Genomic DNA, 11,208 nt, shown 5'->3' with positions numbered 1-11,208 from the left:
TTTTATTTTGTCTTAGGCTGGAAGGAAGCCATGGATCACAGCTCGGAGAGCAGGCTGCCATCAGCTGAGAAAAATACAGCTCCCTAGTGACAGCCGAGCTGTGAAATAGAGCTTCGTTTTGCTGCTTGGCAGCGCCTGTGAGGTCATATCAGTTAAATAAATACGATGCCAGGCTGATGTGTTGTAGGGAATGGTTTATGACCTTCATCCAATGAAAAAGAGAGCAGGCAGGTGTTGAGAGAAGGTGAATGAACACGTTTGTGTTAATAGCCATAATCAGTCATATTTTGGAGAACACAAGACGCCAGCCCGCTGCCAGCATAGCCGTGCTGCCTCTGCCTCGGGGGTTTGGTGTGGGCCTACAAACATGCAAGAACTGGGTGTTTTCCCCCAGACAAACCCCGTGTGAAAGCCTCCCTGCTCCCGGCAGCCTTCCGCAGCCAGCCAGCCCTGCAGCCCCGCTCTGTTACCAGCTTTCCAACATCCTGTTTTCACCGGGTTATTTTAATCTCCCTGTTTCCCATCATATTTTTCCTCCTGCCCATGCCAACGCAGACTGTAATTCCTGGCAGGCAGGGCGGAAATCTCCTCCCCGGGCTGCGCCAGCATTTTGGAAGATGAGCCGGACTCTCCCCTGATCGCGCCTGGCTCCTCTCCGCTGCCGGCGCTGGTACCTGCTGCTGGCCCCAAACCCCCACCACGGCCAACCGCCTGCTTCACATCAAGTCATTTTGAATTCACTCAGCCACTAAATTGCTCGAGCAGCTCTGTGCTTCCGTATTTTGCTCCACGATGGCTGAAGAACCAGAAAACGTGCTTCATTGCTGACATAATTATGCTTTTATCAGGACAAGAGAAATGATGCAAGGTACTGATTAACTATCCCAGAGCCATACAGGTACGGACAGCCAGACTCCTTCACGTTCTTCCTAGCTAGCGGTGAATTTTTGGCAGCTGCAAACTGTGAGCTGCTCGGTGGCTGCCCAGCTTGCCATGGCTCCACCTAGGCTTGCAGGTTTTTCTTTACTCTTAGATTTCCTCTGTCCTGGATGATGAATCTCCTTGCCCTGTACAGGTCCCTAAGCCAGTCATGGTGAGGTTTTATACCTTGTCTCGCTGGAAATCGATGCTGTACTTTAGGTGATGCAGTTAGCAAGGTCAATAGAAATACGGATGTAAGTGCCAGCAGTACCCAAAGGACATTCCCGTCCGCTCTGCACTCCAATAGCTGTATAGACTGGCACCTTGCTGCTTCACAGGGCTAGGTGTGATGTAAAATTGAGAGATTCAAACAATTGAGGGTCTCTCTGCATAAAGCAAGTAAAAAGATTATAAACAATCATGGAAAAATCGGTGAAATGTGTGAGGGTTCAAAAGATAATTTAGTATGTAGAAGTAACTTAATCTTTCAGTACATGTCAACGTCAAACTTGCTAAGAGACTCTGTAGCATTAGCAGAAAAAAATCTGAGGCAGACATAACACAAAATAAAAACCAAACCTATCTGCTTTCTTAATCATAGGCTTTAAAAATGTCTCTGCTAGTTATCCAGCTATTTCAAGAGCTGTACTGATTAAATCTATATCCAAACACACACAGAAGTCAGAATAAATCTGTTATTCAGGTCTATCGCTTTAAATGATTAAAAATGATAAAATTCGAGACAGACATTAAATGGAGACGTTGTTTCTCTACAGCCTCTAGCACTGAGGATTTAAGCTCAAATCCACTCTGAACGGCATCCCCAAGAACGAGAATAACAAAATGTCCTTTTATTGCTAGAGTCTGGGTTTGTAGCATCCACAGCTGAAGCCTGAGCTGCAAAGTGAAAGTGTGACTAAGGATCAACCATCTTGTAAAGCAGAAACTGTACCCTGGCTATATTCTGGTGTGGAGACACCTTCTTGGGAAGATGCTGCATAGACGACAACACAGAAAAATGACTAGGTTTATACTTACCTTGCACCAGCCATGGTGGGATTAATGGGGCAAAGAAGCTTCCACACTGCACAGCACCAGAGCCTTGGGGTATGGCTTGAGGAACATGGCAAAATTCAGCTCTAAAGGAAAGCCTGTATTTTATTAGGCCTCACGTGTATTCTGAGTGGCCAGTAATCTTTAACCAAGCAGGCAGGAGATCACCCACATGCCTTGGACTGTACTCGGCCACAAATGATTACTAGAAGAATATAATAAGCCTAAACCAGAAGTTACGAGAAATTTGGAAAAATCAAATGTGTAAGCAAAGACACAAGTAATGTAGAACTATACTGAATTAGGACAAAGTCTATCAGCCTTCTACCAATTAGGAAACAAATGTTAAAGCTGAAGAAAAACCCCAACGAACCATCAGCCACCAATTTAGTAATGACTCTGCACCCTAGAAACACCGATCGAGCGTATTATCAGCAAGGGTAGGTTAACCCCAGTCCCCCACTAATGCAGAAGTCCTTCCCCAGGTCGCCTTCCGTGTAGCCGTGCTCTTACTCAGCGTCCCTCCATCCCAGGGGACAGCAAGGGACCCCTGCCCCCGTGGCAGCGCAGGGTGCGCTAGCCAGAGTGGGAGCCCCGCCACACCGCCTGCGGTCCTGCTATTAATCACAGCCCGGCACCTTTATTTTATCAACAAGGGAACCAAAGGTGGGAAGGGTGAGTGGGTTGTGAAAGGTAATGGTATCGCTGGCTCCGAAGCCGGACAAGTCGTAAGTTCGCTGTCCCACACCCAACTGCAAAAAAGCACGCTTTCGTATTTCATACCACACATAACATCCAGGCTGGGTGACATAAAGGTTAAAAGTAATTTTGGCTGCAGTAGACCAGCACATAGATTACAAGAGGAATTTTATTATCAGAGTTCACTATAGAAGGAAGGGCTGCTTTGCAGTCAGGATGCAACAGATGCCAGAGGAAAGCCAATGACATGATGTGACTGCTGCCAGCTATTGACACAGCTATTTGCAGAGCGTGGCCGTACCCGGCTATCACCACGTCCACATGGGCTACCAGGGCAGAGCTCCCTCCGCACATGGTCTGGTGCATGCAAATCACCTTATCAGCGATGCTAATTCTCAGTCGAAAGAAGCCATTGAACTTTTCAACAGTCAATATTTTAAGGAGTTCTCAGATAGCACTTGGAGTAAGCAGATAACCATTTTAAATATAGAGACGCTGGAATGGAAGCCCAAGAGTGCTGGGTGCCAGCAGCGATCTGGATTATTTGCTTGTTACTAAATACCCCACAGCATTACTTCCCAGATCGTTCAGCTCAAGTCTGACGCAAACAGTGGCAGAACAACAAACAAGAATTTGCAGGATTTTGTAAGCACCAAAATAACTGAAGGAATAAGGAACAAATTGGTTCAGGGCTGCTGTTGCTCAGGATTGCATCTTTGAAAGGACGAGGACAGTTTACTCTTTAATTACGTGTAGAACCTAACAAAAGGCTTGACAAGCATGTCCCAATCTCAGCAACAGAAAAGCAACACGAGGATAAATAAAGGAAAGAAGACTTGTGAGAGCAGATTTAGTTCAAGGATGCTTTTCCCCTCTATCGATACCCAGAAATAATCTGCACCACAGCGTGTCACTGAATTCCTCAGGACCCTAAGTACAATTCTGTTTTGTAGCATACATGCCTGTAGAGTAGGGGATGAGAGTCCACACATGGAAAAACTTGCCACCCCTGACTATCGCAGAGTTTAGAAGGGGACAGAAAAAAATAGCAAAAATAGTTCCAGAGCAACATTAGTTCCATATGGAAGAAAACCTCTCCAGGAGGAAGCCTCCCCCCTGTAAAAAAGGCATTAAAAACCTGTTCGTAAACTAACGCCTCCAGGCAATAAGCCAGACCAAAGTGAGAATTTAGCAAGGCTTTGAACGTATGTACCAGGCACGCTTCTAAGAACTTCTACAGCACAGAAAAACAAATAGCATGGCGATGGAAAACCAAAGTGAATCAAGGTGTATAAATTCAGCCGCAGGCAGCGGACTCATTGCGGCAGATGCAGGCTATCCTGCTGACCAGGGGCAGAGAAGATGCAGCAGCAGGGACTGGCCAGCTGCCCCAGTTCCCAGCTGGTTTACAGAACCTGGTAGCCAGCCTACAGCCCCAGCAGACCAGCTGCGCTCAAGGCAAAGACTAGCTAAGATGCACTACTCATGCTGTAATCACACCACTAACAGCAGCGTGGGCAGTCTTATATAAATAGCTGAGATTATATATATATAGCAACTCTTATTTAATTAAAATTAAATACAATTGTGAGAAAGTTAACTGACCATGACTGAGAACTCCTGATCAGAACAAACTGTTCAGCATTGTGCCAGTTTGCAATTACTAGATCTCATGTGATGACAGTACATGTCAAATGCTCTGTCCTGGTCTGTTCAGCAACGGTAAACATCACCTCTTCCAGCTGAAGTTCTTGTTAGATATACTTTAAAATGCTGCCTTTTAACTAAAGACCACATAGAGAAGAAAAGGTATTTTTAAAAGATGGTTAGCATCTTCATTTCTTATTTGCTTTTTTGTTTAATAAGGGTGTCCCATTTTACTTGGCAAGCACCCTGGCATGAAACAGTGGTCCCTTTATCTGGTTTATAATTTAAGCCTCTTCCATAATTTTTTAAAGACAATCCAGTTGTTAGGTCATAGCCAAAGGGCTACACATGTAACTAACTGTCCTATTTTTTTCTTTCAGGGATGGGCATTGCTGATGAGTGTAGGACAGAAGCCATCTTCCACCCACTGCCAACACCCCGTGAAACCCTGCACTTTCTGCAGGCTGCTCTCCCAACGCAGGACTCCTGCGGTTTACCAAGGGAGAATCCGACACCACACTCAGAGTTATCTTCACTTTCTAGTGGTAGATTTCACTTTGCATGGTCTTTACAAAGCCCTTTGACCTTCTTTAATCATCTCCACGTAAGGAATTACTTCTACTTAATAAGCCAGACTGCCTAGCTGTACCCCCCAATGATCCGTGGATGAAGCCTGTTATGAGCAGGGTTTTCACCAAAGCAGCCAGCAGTGCCTGTACAGTGTTCCTCTGCAGCACAACTAAAAGTCAGAGGCAGTGAAGCACCATGCTGGATTTAGGCTCAACGCTTGACTCTCCCTTCCTTTTTGAGTGTAAAGAAGCCTGTAATGGTAGAAAGGGAACACTTAAGTACTGCTGAGTTTCATTGGTGTTCTTAAAAAAAAAAAAAACCCCAAACAAACAAACAAAACCCCCAAAAAACTTCATTTGCACAAGATGTGTTTTTAAGCTGCATTTTGTTTCCAGTTTCTAAGCTCTTCCCACCCACTGCTTTCATCCAATCTCAAAAAAAACTACCACACCACTTCAAAACAGTCCCTTGCCTAGGAGAGAGTGCAGCCAGCCACTTCCTCCTCCCTACAGCCCTATGCATACAAATCGATGTGGCTACGTAAACATTCACATACCATGTCCTAGGACATACACTGTGTCCCATCTCCCCAAGTGACCATTTTCTGCCATTGAGGAAGGGGCAGCTCCTTGTGGTAGGCTAGCTGCAGCTGTGCTACCTGCCAGAGGAGCAGGGGAGGAGGGATGGAAAAATTTGGAGGAACTAAGACACTGTCATGGAAAAAATTGTAGGAGTTTGCCAAAAGATGTAGCTTTATTGTACAGCTAATTAGCTCCCTCAGGAATGGTTCTGACAGGAGGAACTGGCAGAGAAATACATACTGTTCTTAGGGCTTGCTGCAACAGAGACCCGAACTGCCCATTCTGAAATATCCCATAGGAGTTACCTGGTCCTGCTCCTGAAATTTCCTTGTAAAAGTGCTCCAGACAGGCTCTTGGCTGACGGACCTGCATGATTACCTTCACTCCAGGTTGCCAGCGACATGAAGGTGCTCACACGTGCTCACAGCAGCTTTTCCACTTTAACACTGTTCTCCCTAAAAAGCTGATAAACCAGTAATGCTCACTTATACTCTAGAAGTCAACTATATTTTCAACAAAAATGGTTATTGACATTACTGTACTCTGACACTTTCATAGCCATACCATTACACAGGATTTTCTTCAATACAGGCTGTAGGCACTGGGACAGAAGTGTACTTCTCAAGCCTCCTTCCAGGGCGCTGAATCCCCAGCAGCAGCAGCACTTCTAGGGTGGACTGTAAGACAATTTCTCATGCTTCCTTGAGCACCTTGTATTAGGGAGTGCAGGCAAGCAGGCCTGCCTTCACAGTACAGCCAGCTGCACTATGGTAGCAGCTCTTTATCTTTCATTGTACAAAGCATCAAAAAACAAGAGTCTTTTTGCTGGCCATGTTTTTATTTGTTTTTCATTTTAAACAGGGGAGCCAATGATACATCCAGTATTCCAAAAAATCAGAAGGTAAAACAAATTTTCAGAAGACTGAGATGCTACATGCTATATTTAACCTAATTTTATTCATGCTTGCTTTTGAGGGGGGTTGGGATGTGGGACAGGAATCATTCAGTAAAAACATACAGTAAAAACAAAATGTCTCACCATATAGAACTTTAACCTACAGTAATGTTGTACCTTAATCATTTCCATGCACACAACTAACATTACAAAATTTTTTAAAAATGAACACAATTAAGACTTCTAGGAGCATTTGATAATAAAGCAATTCCTAATTTCTTTTGTAGAGATCAAGCACCTCCAATTACAAATTCCTATACACAGTGAGTGCTTTACTTGAAATGAAAACTAAAAAATAAAAATAAAAAAAATGTATTGGATAGCCTCAGAATAAGCCGATGTTAATATATATCCAGCTATGTAGGCAATAAAACCATAGTGCTAAACAAAAACTTTTATCTGAAAAGTAACTCAAAAATTAAGTTGACTTTCTATAATTACAGAAATATACTTATTTGCTAAAATAAATAAAAGTGCTGCATATTAACACTTCACTATAAAGAATGCATACCAGAACATTTATAAATATTGAATGATTTTCAATAAGAATAGCTACTACAATAATGCTGGCTAAATAGAAGTGCATAATGAGAAGCACTATGGGTGGTTAATGTTTTGCCACATACTGCTGTTACCTTGAGGTAGATAACACATGCGTACCAAATTCTGCATTCATTTCAGTTGCTGCTGGTATCATGTGTCTAAGAAATGTGTACAGTATGAAAAACTCTAAAATACGCATGAATGAAAAAATGTTTTGGGAAAAATAGATATTTTCATGCAATTATGTACAGTCTCACTGTGTAAATTTCAAGGCAAGGTTCTTTTTCTGCAAAACATGGACACTGTTTTACTGAGAGAATGTTTTTTACTTGGTTTAGTGCATTTTTTGTTACCTCCTGCATTTTGCATTATTTTGCTCTATTCTTTAATTTTGTGTGCAAACGACATGCCAGTTTAAAAACAAAACTAACTCATGTATAGAAAGTAATTCTGGATTGTAAAAACAATGGTAAACAGAAAACTAATGAAATCCATACTAAAATTACACTGTCTGATTCAAGTAAAAAAATTACTTACACTAGTAATAAAAAAAGACAAACACATCTCATGAATATAAAAGAAATGTCTGCTGAGTGTTTTAATTTAGATGTTTCAGAATGCTGCTGTATGTTTTGTGGGGAATTTGGGGAGATGATTTCATGGCAGAAGGCGTTAACGTGGCCTGTATTGATTTCAGTGGCGAACCAACAGGGCTGTGAAACTGAGGAATACCTATAGCCTCAAGCTGCTTGTTGAAGAAGAGTTCTCCACTGTTACTGAGAAAGCTCTCTTCTCTTTCCTTCTCCCCAAGCTTCCCCTCTTCTACTGGCTCAGGTTCTAGCATTTCAGCATCTTCTTTCTTACTAAAAAATTTGTCCAAATAACTGGTGTAAGTATTTTCTTTTTCAACTTGTTCATCTTTCCTTACTTCACAACAAAACTGGTCTATGAGGAAGCACTCCTCCCCACTACTTACAAACTGACTGTCCCACGAAGTTTGGTACAGAGCTTCTAACTGTGCCAAATTAGCCATTCCCTTCTCCTGCTTCTCTCTGCTTACTGACTTTGATATTAATCCTTTCAACTCTATTTGAGACACTGAGCTATTCAAGTCATTTAATTTATCAACATCAGTAGACTCGTGTTGTAAACTAAGCTGAATGGTTTCTGCTATAAATGAATCAAAGTCAAATCCTTGATTCTTCTCCCTTTCTTTTTCAACGAGTTGCTGTGATGCTTCCTCAAGTGCTATCTGAGCTTTCACCAACCCATTCTTTTCACATTTAGACTTGCCCTTCTTATCAGACTTTTCCTTGCTCTGTTCCTTCCAGTTGGAAAGATCTATAATAAGCTTGGGCTCATAGTAATGGTTAACTTCACTGTCTCGCCAAACTAAATTATCTAGGTATGAAGATGACCTCATTTTGTAATTACAAGTGTGACTACATTCCAGATCACAATACTTGTTTTCATGGTGATCTGAATACTGCCAGCAAGGCTCAGTAGAGAAGTGGGTGTCAAAGGCAGGATCCTCCAGATACTTTTCACGATCTCCATCCAAATATTTGCGAGGATCTACTTGCACTTCTTCCTCATCAGTAACATCAGAAAGAGCCCTTGGATCACGCTGAACTTCATCAGCTTCATAGTTATTATGAATAGGCCAGTCATGGTCTGAAAATTGACTTTCATGGTATCTGTAAAACAATTTCCTAAGTGTTAGCAGCTAAAAAACAGTATTCTAGCTTCCAAGACATAGACAGTTACATTTAGAAATTCCCTTACAAAATAATGACAATTCAACACAGATAAAGTTTTTCCTCAATCCAGTTGGGTACCTTTTCCGGGTTTTTAATTTAACCTGGCATAGAGCAGTCCTAATACGCACATCTGAAAGACTTAAGTCCAGAATTACATACAATAGCTCACTCCATTTACATAACTCTTCCTTAAAACGTCTTTAACTGACTTTAAATGACGACAGTAAATCTCTTTACTATTATATGCACTAAGCATTGGACAAGACAATCATACTTAAAACTCTCTTCATTTAAAGTTTATTTTTCTGAGAAATATTTTGGGGAAAAAAGTAATGGAGAGATTAACTTTAGATTCTAGAGTCCTGAGTGCACTAGCATATCCAAGTCAGTCTAATGAATTACAAACCCAGTGACAATGCACTGCCTACAAGGTAAAAGTTTATTCTCAGGTCAACTTAAGAAGAAGAAACAAACAGAAAAGAAAGTTATGCCCATGAAGCAACATCACTTCAAGGACACAACCGTTCAGTTATGTTACATGCCACAGTAGGTGATAAATTTACCTTTCCCAATTATAAATATGGCTGTGACTTTCATCCATCAGCAGAATATCATCAACCTCGTCTTCAATGTGAAAAGGATGACTTGAAATAGGCTCATCCGTTGGAAAGGAATAAATGCTCATATAAGGATGGGACAAAGCTTCTTCTGCTGTCAATCGATCCATGGGACTAAACGTCAAAATTTGTTCCAGAAAGTCCAGTGCTGCGGAGAAAAAGTTGTCATTTTCCTCCTATTTAATGGTATTTCAGACACCTAGACTTTAAGATTAAGGTGCTTTGCTCTAGAGGTGTGCATCTGCTTAAAAGTAGCCACCTGTGAAGTATCAGCTACTCACAGTATACTGCCAAATATGCATTCTGTAGCCATAGGAAAGCTGGAAGAGTAGAGGTCAAATCTAAGATCAACTTAAAGCAGGAAAAAATACTAAGAGACAGAATGCTTCAAGCTGAATCAGTATCCACCAACAGCTTGGCTGTCGGTTTGATTGGGGGACTTTCTTTTAAAAACATTTGAAAGACAGTTGTTTTACACTGACTCCATTCCAATGTTCCCTTATATTTAGAAGGCTAGTGTCTCAAAATAGAGCAATTCCAGTGCAAACAGGTCCAGCAAAGATTCACAATTCCAAATACTCCAAAGATGACCAAGCAGCTATCATGTAAGCACATTTTTTTTATTACAGCAAAAGACGAACATTCTTCAGAGAACGCACAGATTCTTCTAAATGAAAATTGCTTTTAATGCACACATGCACTGTAAAGTTGTTCAGTATTTTATGATTTTGAAATACAGGAAGTATTTTTTCTGAATCACTTACCTTCAGGACTGATGCCTGGAAGCAACTGAGTTAAAGGTTTGTGTGGCTCAGTCATATCATTTCTAATGTAAACTGGAATTACATTGAGAAGCTCCTGACGGTCCTCCTCATGTACAACAGGAATTGATTCTAGAATCAACTGCATCTGTTCAAGTTCATGTGCACCTGTGCACCAAGAGAAAATACAAGCTGCCATTTTAGCTTCAAACAATTCTGATCCCTGTATGAAAGCACATAAAAATTTTGTGCTCTGAGCAGCTATTTTCAGTAGACTATTATCTCCTACAACAGAGGAAAGGCTGAAGTTCTAAATTTGAATGATAATAAATCTGAAGAGCTCTCAAAAATGCTATAGTGTATGAAGACTTACAGAGCTGCTACACACAGATAAAGCAACCTAACCGTAAGCTTTTGCAAGGATGTTTTCACCATGGATGAGGTACTCTACAGCAACACCCTATTATTTTTTTTTTTTTATATATATATATATATATACTAGATACTGCAATCCTCCCCTTTCAACTGATCCACCAAATTAATTCAATATTTGACCTCACTTTGAATTATATGTCCCTTATTAATAAAAACAGTAGTGGTTTAGCTCAGCAAGAGATCTTACAGGCCCCAACCACTTATATTAATATTCTACTCTGAAACCCTGTAGTACTGTCAGGTGCAAGACAAAAATCACCTGCCAGTTAAGCAGTGTAATCTTGTTTAAAAAAATAATAATTAAAAGAGTACTGTATTATGATTGAAATTATAGTACAGTTTTAGCACTATCTGAAGCTTCCCTGGGTAAGAACTACAAGGGCCTATATAGCAGGTCAATTTTGAATAATAAACAGCATCTGTATTCAGTACCAGTCTAGCTGGAGTACCCAGAAATACAGCTTCTCTACCTCAATTTATTGTTCAGCTCCAAGAAGCATGTAGCACCCTACAGATCGAACTAGCAGATGAAACTATATAGGATTATTTGCATACCAGTGTTTCCCTCCTTCACCAAGCAGCTCTGGGCAATCACCAGTGATACTGATCCATGTGACATAAAATACAAAAATAAATGGGGCTAGAAAAGAGACTGTACCATCTCAA

At 41.2% G+C, this 11,208-nt stretch overlaps 1 protein-coding gene across 4 annotated transcripts in view; it reads right to left on the bottom strand.

The window, feature by feature from the left end:
* Nucleotides 1-6,290: 6,290 nt before the first annotated feature.
* Nucleotides 6,291-11,208, bottom strand: part of MAPK6 (mitogen-activated protein kinase 6) — a 31,986-nt gene continuing 27,068 nt past the window's right edge. For all 4 annotated transcript variants that reach the window (XM_052806968.1, XM_052806966.1, XM_052806970.1 and 1 more), the window contains exons 4-6: nt 10,111-10,275; nt 9,293-9,494; nt 6,291-8,666 (exon numbers count right to left, since the gene is read on the bottom strand). In XM_052806968.1, coding sequence (XP_052662928.1) covers nt 7,568-8,666; nt 9,293-9,494; nt 10,111-10,275 — 1,466 coding nt within the window. In that variant the 3' untranslated portion in view covers nt 6,291-7,567. The remainder of the gene's footprint in view (nt 8,667-9,292; nt 9,495-10,110; nt 10,276-11,208) is intronic.

Source organism: Harpia harpyja, chromosome 14 (assembly GCF_026419915.1).
Source record: "Harpia harpyja isolate bHarHar1 chromosome 14, bHarHar1 primary haplotype, whole genome shotgun sequence".
Lineage (NCBI taxonomy): Eukaryota > Metazoa > Chordata > Aves > Accipitriformes > Accipitridae > Harpia > Harpia harpyja.
Note: the sequence above shows the minus strand (reverse complement) of the source record. Positions and strands in the feature narration are given on the sequence as shown.